Source organism: Saccostrea echinata, unplaced genomic scaffold, assembly GCF_033153115.1.
Source record: "Saccostrea echinata isolate AGI-Se365-2 ecotype Australia unplaced genomic scaffold, CSIRO_AGI_Sech_v1 ptg000009l, whole genome shotgun sequence".
In the NCBI taxonomy this organism is placed as follows: domain Eukaryota; kingdom Metazoa; phylum Mollusca; class Bivalvia; order Ostreida; family Ostreidae; genus Saccostrea; species Saccostrea echinata.
The window spans coordinates 24,732,811-24,747,500 of record NW_026889758.1 but is presented as its reverse complement, the minus strand read 5'-3'; the positions used below and the strand labels follow the sequence as shown (position 1 = coordinate 24,747,500).

At 32.4% G+C, this 14,690-nt stretch overlaps 2 protein-coding genes across 3 annotated transcripts in view; one reads left to right on the top strand and one right to left on the bottom strand.

The window, feature by feature from the left end:
- The window catches only part of LOC133182090 (arpin-like), an 18,896-nt gene extending 11,760 nt beyond the window's left edge, over positions 1–7,136 (bottom strand). Inside the window, exon 1 of the mRNA XM_061316809.1 lies at positions 7,014–7,136. Within this exon, the coding sequence (XP_061172793.1) occupies positions 7,014–7,105 (92 nt within the window). The 5' untranslated portion in view covers positions 7,106–7,136. The remainder of the gene's footprint in view (positions 1–7,013) is intronic.
- A 237-nt stretch (positions 7,137–7,373) lies between these two features.
- The window catches only part of LOC133182084 (melanoma inhibitory activity protein 2-like), a 32,940-nt gene continuing 25,623 nt past the window's right edge, over positions 7,374–14,690 (top strand). For both annotated transcript variants that reach the window (XM_061316803.1, XM_061316802.1), the window contains exons 1-5: positions 7,374–7,557; positions 8,894–9,027; positions 10,875–10,964; positions 12,451–12,601; positions 13,586–13,614. In XM_061316803.1, the coding sequence (XP_061172787.1) occupies positions 7,419–7,557; positions 8,894–9,027; positions 10,875–10,964; positions 12,451–12,601; positions 13,586–13,614 (543 nt within the window). In that variant the 5' untranslated portion in view covers positions 7,374–7,418. The remainder of the gene's footprint in view (positions 7,558–8,893; positions 9,028–10,874; positions 10,965–12,450; positions 12,602–13,585; positions 13,615–14,690) is intronic.

Below are 14,690 nucleotides of genomic sequence, written 5' to 3'. Positions count from 1 at the left end.
TAACCAAGTTAAAATTTTAGAGCAGGTTCATTGTCAAGTATCTATGAGCTCTAAGATGACCAAATTTTAATCTTTGATACATCTAAGATGGGATGCACACTACCAAACTTGCTTCAGATGTTATTTCATATTGTTTCATACTTTCATATTGGTGACCAGGTTAAAGTTTTGGAGTAGGTTCATTGTTAAGTATCTATAAGCTTTAAGATGACCGAATTTTCATGTAAAATATGAGGGTTGTCTGGTAAAATCGTGGACAAAGTGTTTTTCTCGAAAAATAATGGGCACACTAATCTGAAATTTTCAGCAAATGTCTTTTCATCATATTTAAGTGCATCGTAATTTTTTTGATAAAATATCTATAGACAAAAATAAAGATTTTATTATGCTTGAATGTGCACAGGGTATGGTCCTACGGCGTACGTTCAAAAACCCAGGGTTTCAGTAGCGAATACATGAGTATTATTTCGAAACAAAAGTATTAAATAGATAAGGTTGGTGTAAAAATTATCCTTTTTTTAATGCACTATCTATTATTTCGTATTTTGTAAAATGTCAAAAATGAGAAAGTTTCTGTTCCATTGCTTAAGCAATCAACTCTTTTTCTTACAAGAGTGCCATCAGAGATAAAATCACAAATTGTATCTTCAAAACCAGCTTCGAAACAGAGAAGGATTTCCTCTGCAGGGGAAGAAGATTCTTCAGAAATTGAGGAAATAAAGTGTGCGTTGGCATCAATTCAGCTGTCAATACAAAAGATAGTTACAAAGGATGATATAAGGGAAATTGTTAGAAGTGTAGTGGCTGACTTTAAGGAAGATCTCAAGAAGGAATTACAGGAGGAGTTGACAGTCAGTATAAAGGAAGAGATTTTGAAAGATATAAAATCAGAGATCCAAGAGGAATTGAAGTCACAGAAAGGACAGTATACTGAAGATGTCGCTAAAATAAGGAAACAGTTAACAGACAAAGTAGATGGACTCATGATGGATAATGATACCAATATGGAAAATGTTTCGAAACTTAAAAAACAAATCAGTAAACTGGAGACCAAGCTGAAGACAGTAAATGAGCTAGCCAACACAGCAGTCAGTATGGCCAATTTTAACCAGCAGTATTCGCAAAAGAACAATATCAAGATCCTCAACTGGCCTGAACGACAAGGCCAAAAACTGAAAGAAGAGTTTTGTACCATCGTGGCTCAGAGAACAGGCATTACCCTCGATGTGCGGGAAATCCTTGCCATTCACAGGATACCATCCAGTGACAAACAACACCCGCGTCCTGTGATTGTGAAGTTTAATACAGCAGAGGCGAGAAAATCTGTGATTACAAAACGCGAAACGCTCAAAGATGACTTCATCATTTTAGACCACATCACCAGCATGAATGCACAGCTCTTAAGAACCTTAAAAGCGGAGAATAAACAGCATCTCGTGGATAGTGCCTGGTACTTCAATGGTCACATTTTTGTTCTGGATAGGAGTGGACACAGACACCGAATTGATGTCATGGATAATATTGACCAAATATTAAGAGCTTAAAAAAACAATAACCTAGAATTCAAAAAAAAAAATAAATAAATAAATGAAAACAATCAAATGTTAAATTGTCTACATTAAGCCAAATTAGCAGGAGGAGCCGGTACAGGTGGGACTATGACTTCAAGGCGAGGTATGCCAAATGTATGGTTGACTTTTGTGAATGTAAGTGTGTGTGGAGTGTGTATGTATGTAAAGTTGTTTTTGAGTTCTAGTGCACCTTTTATACCTTATAAGTTATGTTTAAAAAGAATGCTGAAATTCATTCATGACATTTGATAAAACTAAAATGAGCAACAAAGAAATGTTAGGTATATTGAGTATGAATGTAAGAGGTTTTTCTTCTAACAGTCAAAAACGTAGAGATGTGTTTAACTGGGTCAGAAATAAAAATATCTCTATTATCTGTTTTCAAGAAACACACAGTACTCATGAGACTTCAAGGTTATGGGAATCAGAGTGGGGCTACAAATCTTTTTTCAGTAGTTATACAAGCAGCTCAGCCGGAGTTGTAATACTTTTCAAGAATAACTTTGAATTAGATATCCATTCAGTTAAACATGACTCTTTGGGTAGATATATTATAATGGATATTTCAGCAAATAAATTTAGATTTACTTTAGTAAATTTGTATGGTCCAAATAATGATAGTCCAGAATTTTTCCAAAACATAAAAGAAGAAATTACAAAATTAGAAAACATGTCTATCCTTATGTGTGGGGATTGGAATGTTGTTCAAAATAAAGAACTTGACACTTTCAATGTTAAGAATCTTAATAATCCAAAGGCAAATGAAGTAATAAAGAATATAAAAAATGAACTTGAAATTCATGACCCATGGAGAATCTGGAATGAGGAAGTAAGACAGTACACATGGAGAAGATCAAACCCAGTTATTCAAAGTAGAATCGATTATTTTCTTGTATCTGATTGCATTTTTAGTAAAGTATTAGATACCAAAATAATTCCAGGATATAAAACTGACCACTCAGCAATTGTATTAAAATTCAAAACAAGTGACAGTACTAGAGGGAGAGGTTACTGGAAATTTAACTGTCAATTATTACATGAAAATGAGTATATAGAAAAAGTAAAGCAATGTATTTTGGAAACAATTGAGGAATATAGGGTATCAGCAGATATTGAGCAAGGGGAGAGTATTCAATTTAGTATAAGTAATCAATTTTTCTGGGAAGTTTTGAAAATGAAAATCAGATCCTTAACAATAGAATATTCATCTATAAGATCAAAAAAACAAAAATTAGAAAGGAAAAAACTAGAAAAGGAAATTTTAGATTTGGAAGGAAAAGTAAATACTTCAGGAAAAGCAGAAGATATTTTGACACTTGAAGAAAAAAAGCAAACTTTACAAAATTCTAGGTCAAATTATATAGAGGGTTTAATGTTACGCTCAAAAGCTACCTGGTATGAAATGGGGGAAAAAAATTCTGACTATTTCTGTAAATTAGAAAGAAGAAATTTCTTAAATAAAACAATATCTGAATTAATAAACTCAGATGGTAAACATATTTCAGATCAGTCTGACATTCTGGATGAACAAAGGTCTTTTTTCTCAAATTTATATAAAAGTAAAAAAAATAAAAATAATGAAACATTTTTGTCTGAAAATATCTTTTTACAACATAACGTCAAATTATCTGATGAAGAAAGAGACAATTGTGAAGGTTCTCTGAAACTTCAAGAATGCACAAAGACACTAAAAAATATGAAAAACAAAAAATCACCAGGGTCAGACGGGTTTACAGTGGAATTTTACAAATTTTTCTGGAATGATATAGGTATCTTTGTTATGAATTCTTTAAATGAAGGGTTTTTAACTGGAAAACTTTCACAGTTCCAATCTCAGGGGGTAATTACATGCATTCCTAAAGAGGAAAAGGATAGAAGATACATGAAAAATTGGAGACCTATTTCATTATTAAATGTAGATTACAAAATTGGTTCTAGTACCATAGCGAATCGCATTAAGAATGTGTTGACCAGTATTATAAGTGATACCCAAAAAGGTTTTATAAAAGGACGTTTTATAGGTGAAAATACCAGGTTTTTATATGATTTAATAGATACTTTTTACTCATCCAGCACAAGCTGTGTGATAAATAATGGAAACTTATCCTCCTTTTTTAATCTTGAACATGGATGTAGACAGGGAGACCCATTAGCACCATATATTTTTATCATTACAGTAGAACTACTAGCAATCTCATTGAAGAAAAATGAAAATATCAAAGGCATATCCATTAATGGGAAAGAAAACAAGCTAGGACAGTATGCAGATGACTCTTTTTTAATATTAGATGGAAGTGAAAAATCACTGAGAGAATCGATGAAATTAATTGAACAATTTGGAAATGCATCTGGTTTGAAACTTAATATTTCAAAATCTCAAGCAATATGGTTAGGAAGCAAGGCTGGATCAAAACAAACTCTATGCAAAGACTTAAAAATTAATTGGGGTGGTGACACCTTTAAGCTTTTAGGAATAATATTTACAGAAAACTTAGAAAATATTGTGACTATTAATTATCAATCCAAAATAAATTCTATCAAAAAATTACTTGCATCATGGACAAAAAGAGATTTAACTCCCATAGGAAAGATTACTGTCATTAAAACGCTAGTTATTCCAAAATTTATACACTTATTCTCAGCTTTACCAAATCCACCAAAAGAACTTCTTAATGAGATCAATAAAATTTTATTTCAATTTATTTGGGCATACAAGGTGGAAAAAGTAAAAAGGAATACCTTAATAGGTAAAATTGAAGAAGGTGGACTAAATATGATTCATTTATCCTCCTTCATATCATATATAAAGCTTAAATGGATAAATAGAGTCCTTACAGACAACAGTGGAGCATGGCAGCAATTATTATGCTGTATTTTAAATCAAAAAGATATTAATTTTGTATTTTATTTAACCAAAGAAAAACTTTCAGAGTTGTTGAATTACATTGGTAATGATTTTTGGAAAGATGTTATCAAAGCTCTTATAATTGTTAAAAAAAATCCTGTGAGTGTTTTAGATTACATTGTATTTATATTCTGATATCAGAAATTTTGTTGATGTAAATAAATGGAGTTTCTACACCTCTTGGGTGGAAAAAGGTTTTAGAGTACTGAAAGACTTATTGACAGATAATGGAAAATTTAAGTGTTTTAATTATGTCAAGAATATGGTTGGTACTAATAATTTTTTAAACTATTTTAATATTATATCAAGAGTACCATCAAGAGTCAAAAGGGAAATAATTGTTTATATGAGAGATAGAGGTAATCAATTTGTAGAACCAGAGAAATGTGTTATATATAAAATGATGTCTGTGACAAGTATGAAATTTCTGTATAAAGTTATAAAAGATAAGAAATTTGTGGCACCAGAGCCCAAAAAATTAAAATGGGAGATTTATTTAAATGAACCTATCACAGAAAAACACTGGAATTTTTCCCTTCAGAATGCATCCATATGCACAAAGGACACCAAAATAATTTACTTTCAATATAAAATTCTTATGGGCTTCCTAGCCACAAATTCTTTTCTTCACAAGATAAAAATTGCTGAAAATAATGTTTGTTCTTTCTGTAAAACAGATCCAGAAACATTGATTCATCTTTTTTATGACTGTATACATGTAACCAGGTTTTGGAGAGATTTTGAAAATTGGTATCGTGCTATTGAAAATGATTATGTAATTTCAAAACAAAAGGTGATGCTTGGTAACATTGATGGAAGTTGTTTAGAAAATTTTCTTATCTTGTTAGGAAAAAAGTACTTGTATCACTCAAGATCTCAATGTACAATACCTAAATTTACAGAAGCAATTAACATTTTTAAGTATTATAGAAAAATCGAAAAATATTGTGAAAGTAACTTTCATTGTAAAACTAATATGTATAGTAAATGGGCAATGTTTGATTTGATTTGTTAATATAAGAAATTCTAATTAGTATAACTATAGCTGTAATATTGAACAGTTGGGGTTTTTTTTTTTTTTTGGGAAAGGTGCACAGTGAGTGTGTGGATGTGTGTGGGTGTGGGTGTGTTTGTACATATATGTCTGTGTTATTTGATATTATGTATATGAAAACTTTTTCAAAAATAAAGCATTAAAAAAAAAAAAAATGTCAAGGCATTTGCTTAATTTTCGGCAGTTTCCCAAGCATTTGAAATTGGAAAGTGGTAAACACAACACATGAAAAATGGTGATGTTTGGTGACGTTACGGCGCACCGGAGAGAAGTTCAGTTTGATTTAGATGTAGTACTGACACCCTAAGGAACTTTTGATGACTACAGAAGAAAAAAAATATAAAAATATCACTAGATCTTTAGTATACAAGTGAAATGAGAGTTTTCAAAGCGGAAGCTTTTTGATCAGGTCCCCGGGTAGAACAAAACATACGGAGAAACAGCTACTGACAAGAGCAGAAGACGCTGTCACTGTAGACCGTCGATATAAGATAGCCTATTTAGTTGAATGATAGTGAGAGTACTGTCCATAACTTACTAAAAAAATCTTCAGAGGGTCCCATGTGTGTGCGAGATTGGTTCCTCGACTGTTTATGGAGGAATAAAGGGAAAATCAAGTATGTGCATCAATGAAATCCCCAATTTTAAGTGGGGCTTATCCAACTTTAATTTAGCAAAGAGGAAACGTGACGCTGCTTTAGACACTTTGACGTTATCATCCGCGTGCCGTAAGGCGATACAACACATAACATAAAGTCTCGTATTTTGTTTATTTGAGCAGATATCTATTTGAAATTTGCTATGTATATTGATGAAAAATGTACTAAAAAGTTGTGAGAGTTTTAGAACGCAGTGATGATTATTTCTCAATCTAGACAACTTGTCCATGATTTTACCGGACAACCCTCATCTTCTATTGGGATGCACACTACCAAACTTGCTTCAGATGCTGGATCTGAAGTACATTTTTCATATGAATGACCAGGTTAAAGTTTTGAAAGCAGGCCCATAGGTGACAAAACTTGCATGGATGATCAATGCATTTAGGGATACACAGCTGACTACCAGACTCGCTTCAAATGCTATATCTGGAACATTTATTTGGTAAGAGACTTTCCTTTATTGATAGATAACATTTCTCCAGGTGAGCTTCGTAATCTTTGTTTACCTATGTTTTAAGCTTGCTCATATTTTTCCTACTGTCCAAATTAACTCATAATGTGAAATGTTGTACTGTCAATCCACTCATAATTCTGTCCTATGTTACATATTAGATATGTATGCTGTCTGTTAAAATTAAAGAGATGGCACTTGTTAACACTTGTTTATTTCTTGAACAAAATTACTGCATTGAGCAGGTACATACTATAGCATATAGTGATATTCATTAACACTGATCAAGCATATTCTTTTCAGCTTCTAATTGAACTAGTGCAAGGAGAATTAATATACTTTGCATGCCTTCAAATCTGCTGCAGCATACCTTGAGTACTTCTTTGGATCCCATTTGCTTGGTGTGTTGACACTGATCACAGGCAAGTTATGCAAAGGTTTGTTGTCATATATTCTGCTCATCTTTTATTTCCTACAAATACCAGGAAATGTTCTGTTTGTTTCTTATGAGAGTGACCTCCCTTCTAAAAAGGTCGTCTTAAAAGTAAATGTTGATATATTTGAAACATAATAATTATAAACACAGATACAAAAAAAATTACTAAAAAATTAAACAAATTATACGTAAATGATTATCAATGGAAAAGTTCAGATTTTGGCAGCCTCATTTATGTTACTGATAATAACTTAAACTTGTGTTTTGAATTGACCCCTCAAATCAATACTTAGGGAAACAGGAAGTAAAAATTCCAGCGCCAGCTGACGTGTACAAAGCATGAAACTCAAAGAAATGACAGACGCTCTAAAAAGTAAAAAAGTAATTTTAGCGCTATTGTCATTCGGTTTAATTATTAATGAGTGCTCATCATCAAGGATATCAGATTTACGTCTGTGTGGTGACAAGGAATGCAAGAGTAAGTCAGCTTTGATAACATGGCTGAATATGATCGAGGTTCAAGGTATCTCGAATTTCCTCAGAATACTTGCAGTTAGTTTTGTAAAAGTCACCAGGTTTCTTTAATTAATATAAAATTGCAAATTATATTATGAAGTATACAAGAGACATTTGCAAACTTTGAATCAGATTGAAAATCTTAATGTGTTGAACAATCAAACCATCCTTACCATGCATGAAGCTACATGTAGCTGCTGAACTGTATTATAGTGTTATGGTTTTATATTTTAGTCTTTGACCATAACCCTACAGATCCCAGAATGCAAATATTGTGCAATTTACGGTGCAAGATTTTCTGCGCACTTTGGGAATGTATTTTGCCACTTTGCAGGATTGGTGAATGGTCAATTTACTATCTTTCATTCCCTAATTCTAGACATATTCTATCAGGTCCAGTCCAAAGACTATTTCTACCTACGTAGCTATTAATAGCTACCTAGGTATTTAAACCTACCCAAAGTAGCTATTTTTACCTATTTGCATTTTGTGGCCAAACGGTCGTACAGTGCAACATGGTGAGTACCAGATTTCTTGATACATGCAGTCACACAGATGATGAATACGACAAAATTTCGGCCAAAAAATGATTACTTCATAAATTAACAATTTTGCGCAAAATTGTCAATTTACTAAGTAATCATTTTTTGACCAAAATTTTGTCATATTCATCATCAGTGTGACTGTATCAAGAAATTTGGTACTCACCATGTTGCACTGTACGACCATTTGGCCACAAAATGCAAGTAATACAATAAAAATAGCTACTTTGGGTAGGTTTAAATATCTAGGTAGCTATTAATAGCTACGTAGGTAGAAATAGTCTTTGGACTGAACCTGTCTATAACCAACCTGTGTATTATTATACCTCCTAACCCTTTATAGTCGACTGTACAGACCAATAAACTCACTTGTTGTGAATTTTTTGGCATAAAATTCAAAACAAGCGAGTTAATTGGTCTGCAGAGAAGACTTGAAAGGGTTAGGAGATGGATGAAATATACATATTGGTTATAGAATATGTCTAGAATTAAGGAATGAAAGGTAGTTGATTAACCAATGCTGGAAAGTGCCGAAGTACGTCCCCATTGTGCGCAGAAAATCTTGCGCCATAAATTGCACAATATTTGCATTACGGGATCTGTAGCGTTATGGTCAAAGACTAAAATATAAAACCATAACAGTACAGTTCTGCAGCTAGCATGAAGTTTCCTTAAGACCATAAAATTTACAAAATAAAGTTCTGCAAAATAATTTTGTATTATAAAATTAATAATATATTGTGTTTATTTTGAAAGCAACTTTATCGTATGGACGTACCTTGGCTAAACACATGCAGAATGATCCAATCTTCCTAAACTTTGAGAGAAATGTGATGTTGGAAATAACAAGCAAATCTGCAGGGGATCGACCTGATTTGTGGGGCGGGAGAGTAAGTATCATTGTTTGTTTATAGTCAAAATAAGTTGGAATAATCTAAGTGTGTATTAGGACAAGCCTTCACCACAGTTAAAATATGTCCCACATAGTTGCAATGTAGCAAAATGGAGTGGATCTGCCCTGGCAATAATTTGAAGAATACAAAAGGAGTATGTTACATTGAAAATAACTACCAAATTATTTAAAACAAACCTTTTTGAGCTTGCATATGCCTTCTACCCCCCAAAAATAATCCTTATAAAGGACAAAAAGAACACATTTTCTCAATGTTTTTTTTTTTTGCACTTCAAATTTATATGCTATGTTGACATTCAGAACTTGTTGGATTGTTCATAGTATACACATTAAGATTAGAATTATCAACCCCTCTTTATTTTCATACATTTCCAATAAGTGGAATTAATTCTTCCTAAAAAAGTCCATGAAAAAGAAATAAAATTCCCGAATACTACAAAAAAGAACCTAAACAAGCCAAGTGAATAGTAGTTTGGTTCATTCAGTGAACTGTTACAGCCCTAAGTTAAAGCTAGTCAATAGTAAATTTGTATTGTAATGGGACTGTCAAAACAGTCTCAATAAATATCGAAATCCATGATAAAAGAGATTTTAAAGTGTTTTTACGACATGTACACTTCAACTTCATTATCTTGAACACTGATATCTTGAATACTTGGGATATGTTTTCTTTATATTTTTAAACCTCCTTAGGGTCCATAAAATGAATATTATGGTTCTCGGGCCTGCACACATCCATTCTGAGGTAGCTGCATCACAATTTTTATCATATTTTCAATAAAATAAAAGTTGGTAATGCGGAGACCAATCCGGGCAAAAAAATTGCGCCCTCATATTCTTGTAGTTTTGCTTTCAATTTTTGTTTTCATTTCTGGTATCCATTTCTTATCAACATGGACATCAACAGTTATTTGACAATCCGACATGGACACTGTGTTTGAGAAAAATAAAAAATATGCATATATTTGGAAATTTTGTGAGATGTTAAATATATCTACAGTATGACTTCAGAATAATCATCAAGGAGGAATTTTTATTGTTACTTTATAGATAATTATTTTATAGCAAATTCTGGTTCAAAAAATGCTTCCTGCATGTAATTTATTGCTGATAAAAAGATGAAAACAAGAGAAGCCTCTCACCCGCATCTGTTCTTAAGAAAATTGGCCTGAGAACCCAATCTAACTAAAATTGGATCTTTGATCCGCTCCAACTGGATCGCTACACAAAGCAATCTAGTTGGAGTGGATCAAAGATCGAATTTTAATTAGATTGCCGGAGAACCATAATATCAATTTTACTTTGCCTTATCTCAAATCCTCGAATATCTCAAAGTTTAATCTCAGTCCCATAGAGATCGAGACAGCAAGGTTAGACTGTATTTCAGAAAACAAGCAGTTAAAGTACAAGTAAATGATACATTATCATTGTAAACATCTAGGGAGTATGAAATTTTATCATTTTAACACTAAGAATTTCTTTGTCCCTTAAAAAAATGTCTGACCCAGAATATTAGATAATACGAAATTATTAATGGACTCTGTAGACAAAATACAGTACAAGTATATTTCATTTTAAAAAAAACAAAAGAAAAGAAAAGAAAAGAAAAGAAAAATGGGTGCTCTGTAGCCCTGGAAGGGCATAACCTGGATGGTTACATACAAAGGGGAATAACTAATAGAGTTGTAATAATAGAAAAAGAGGAAAATCCAATTACTATGTATCAGCCTTTTTAGTTTTAACTTCCTGACACATCAGTGTTTTCAGTCCATTCCATTTAAGACACTTTACTTTTAATTTACATATTCATTTTAATAATTTCAGTTAGATGGAAAGACAGGCTATTTTCCAAGATCTTTTGTAAGGGAATACAAAGTTGAAAACCCATCTCCACAGTTTATTGTGCCAACAGAGGTAATAGATAGCTTCTTTATACCTTGTACAGTGGAGCCTCATTTATCCGGACGCTTTGGTTCCCAGTCAATTTGTCCGGATATGTGAAGTGTCTGGATACCTGAATTGCGCTGATTTTAGTTATATGGCCTTTCATAACATTTTCAATAGTAAAGAATGTAGCTTTTTATCAATATGTTTTATTGTTTAAATACTTTAATATAAGTTAGTACTACTCAATACTTGTTTAAGTAAATAAAAAAGTACATTTGTCATTGAAAAAAAACGTGTTTATATGGTCACATTAATTATTTCTACTTCCCTGTGTCTAATGAATCAACTTCTCCTAGTAGCCATGTCGGTACGGTACTGTTGGTAGAGTCTTATTTAATATGAACGCCCATCAATGCTAAATGTGACATAATCTGTATATGTATACAAACGCTAATGGTAATAATCCAATGCGAGATCGTATTAACGATTGTGTAATTTTGAAAGTGATTTTATAAATGTCATCAAATCATAGAATGCGATTTGCGCACAAAATACTGTGCATAAAAAACTCCGATGTCATGTCTATAAATACATAAAACCATGTTACTACTGTATTTTAACAGTAAAAGAAATATATTTGCCGACTAAGAAAAATTATCCTAGACTTAAAAAATTATTTTCCTTCATTAATACGTATCAAAACCATGTTAGTGAAGCGAGAGTCTTGTGCGTACCCATCGAACTACAATTAACCTTGCCGCAAGCCATTGATAACAGGTCGCACGTGATCATCTTTTAAAACAAACAGCCAGACCAGTGTTTTTACAACAATTAACACCCAGATCAAGAAATTTGAGCAGACTTGACAGACCAGTTAAAAAATTATCGTCCGGATAAATGAACCAAAATATAACGTAAAAATTCATTTTTGTGGTGAAAAAATATCGTCCGGATACGGAATGCGGAATTCCGGTTAAACGAGACAAAATAACGTTAAAAAATTTCGTTCCCATAAAAAATCGTCCGGAAACTGAAGCGTCCGGATATCTGGCGTCCGGATATCTGAAGGTCCACTGTATTATTTTTTTAGCTGTTCAACAAATTGTCTTAAGAACTTGTAGAAATATATTAAAGAAACTGAAGTCTGTTGTGAAGTTGAACCGGTCTTTTTAAGAGGAAAAAAGTCTAAGATTTGATATTATTTATGTATTACAGTTATATTTATCATATGTTGTAAATATTTGTAATTCAATAGGCTGTTCAAAAAAGGAAAAGTATTGATATGTTTATATAGGAGATATAAGCACATAACATTATTGAAAGTATTGGTTCAGTGGGAAAGAAATGACATCAATGATCATTTTTCATCAGAGAGCAGTGCCTGATTATATTGGATTAATATTCTTTGTCACTGCCTCCTACATTTTTTTTAAACTTGGAAATGGGGAAATAGTGGAAAATTGATTCTCATGACATTTATTGACTTAACAATTTGCTGTAATTTTTTTTTAAGATCTCAGATGGGAAGGTTATTGAGCTTCAGGAGAAGCCTGTCACACCCCCAAACAAAGCTGAAGATGACACAGAAGTGGATGAGGAGGAAGATCAGGATGATACAGAGGTGGAAGATGAGGAGGATGACCTGTGGTGGGAGGATGATAAAGGTCAGGTGTAATGATGGAAATCTAATCTCTTATTTACATCAGATAATTGTATTACAAAGGATGAATGAAGCATGCTTGTAAATATGTTCTTTTATACCAAAAATTTCTCATGCACAGATAAGACCAAAGGCTGAGAACATTCTATATACATGTACCTATAAAACAGTGTTGTGGATAACTTTTGAAACCTTAGGGGCCATGTGGGCTCCTAACTTTTCAAATGTTACTGGCCCACAGAGTGATCCACGGGCCCACATTATATGTAAAATAAAAATAGCAACAACAAAAATCCTAAATTCTTCAAATTGAACTTTAATTCGCAATATCAATATGTTTGCAGTATATGAATTTTTGTCACGTTTTCTCTTTTCTAAAGACTGATTCGATTAAATGTTCATTACATTTTGTAGTCTTTAACCTTATACAACTGAAGCGTGTATGGTTTAACAAGGGGGCATATTAAATAATAAATTACATACAACCTGTGATGAAGTTTGATTCCGATCTTTTATTAATTGTGTACATTTGACACAGTAATTCAAATTCTATCTGTGAATAACTAGTTCGGATGGAGTGTGTGACAACCATTACCGATTGTTACAATATTTCTATTAGAACAATCTCAAACATCTGCTCTTGTATCATCAGATTTAACAGAGATTTAACCGCTTCAATAAATCACCATGTTGAATCTCAGTCACGTACATGTTTGAATAACATGCTTGTACGTAACACAAATAATCTAGGTTACGGTAATAGAGCGTTTTCTTAAAAACTGAAAGTACATAAAATATAAAACTGAAATGTGATTATGTTATGGGGAAAAAAATCGTTCACCATGTGGGCGACCAGATTTTTAATATCTAATCGCCCACAGCAAATTTTACTCGCATTTGCAAGTGGGTGTCAGAGTGGTTATCCACAACCCTGTATAAAAGTCAGGGAGTAAATGTATCAAAATAATGTAATATATTTTTTTTGCAGATAAAGGAAATGCAAAAAAAGATGAACAGGTATGTTTCATGTAAATAATTTCAATCGTTTTCTGCAAAGTTACTTTTGTTCTCAGATGAATCTAATTTTTCTATTTGATGTAAAGGACCTAATTTTGATTAAGATAATTTGAGAGAGTATTATCTACTTAAATGTACATGTATATGAATATAAGTTGTATTCAAATGAAACTTGAATCAGTCAGCACCATAGTTTGATGTAAACTTTAACAAGAGGCCTATTGTGAACAACAGTCACCCAAGCCTCTTTTCACTTCCTGACAATATACATATATGAATGAAATTCCCCAATGTTGTCCAAACCTTAGCTTATATGTTGTGATGATTCTAAGTAGCAGTAAATTGATGGATGTCAGGTTTACCAGTTGTTGCCTAGAGTTAGTAAGAAAGCCTGAACATTCCTTTGTAAAACTTGAATAACCTATTGAGACTCCCTGCAATTCAAAATATTTTTGAAAAGAATATTAACTAATTTTTCTCCCTATGATGACCCTACCCTTTCCCTCTGTGGACTATAAGAATTTTTTCTGTGTGTTCCTACATAAAACTTTGACTCCCCTTAGTGGTCCCATACTGGTCCTGAGGGTCTTAAATGAACCCCATATAAGGAAAATTTAATCTTTTTAACAGTGTTTGTATGTTTCATCTATATAGTCCAGTGCTTCTTAGGAGAGATTTTTTTTTTTAATAATAATCATATCTTATTATTATTATCTCATTTTGAAAATGGACATGGCACTTTATTTAAATGTGCTTTGACTTCTCTTTTACCAAAGATGTTCTGTGGAAAATGGGATAGAAATTGGTCCAATGATTCTGCAGAATAATTGAAAATGTGAAAAATACCAGACAGTTGGTTTAACAGAATATGGACTATGATCAAGAAAAGCTCACTTGAGCCTTTGCAATTGGCTTGGGTGAGCTAAAAAGGGCCATCATAATTATGTTCCCCAAACGAAGTTGGGGAACATATTGTTTTTACTCTGTTTCTTATTATTAAGGTCTTCCGACTTCCTTCGGAAGACCTTATTGTTTTCCGTCTGTTTTCTATTATTATTATTATTATTATTCTTTTT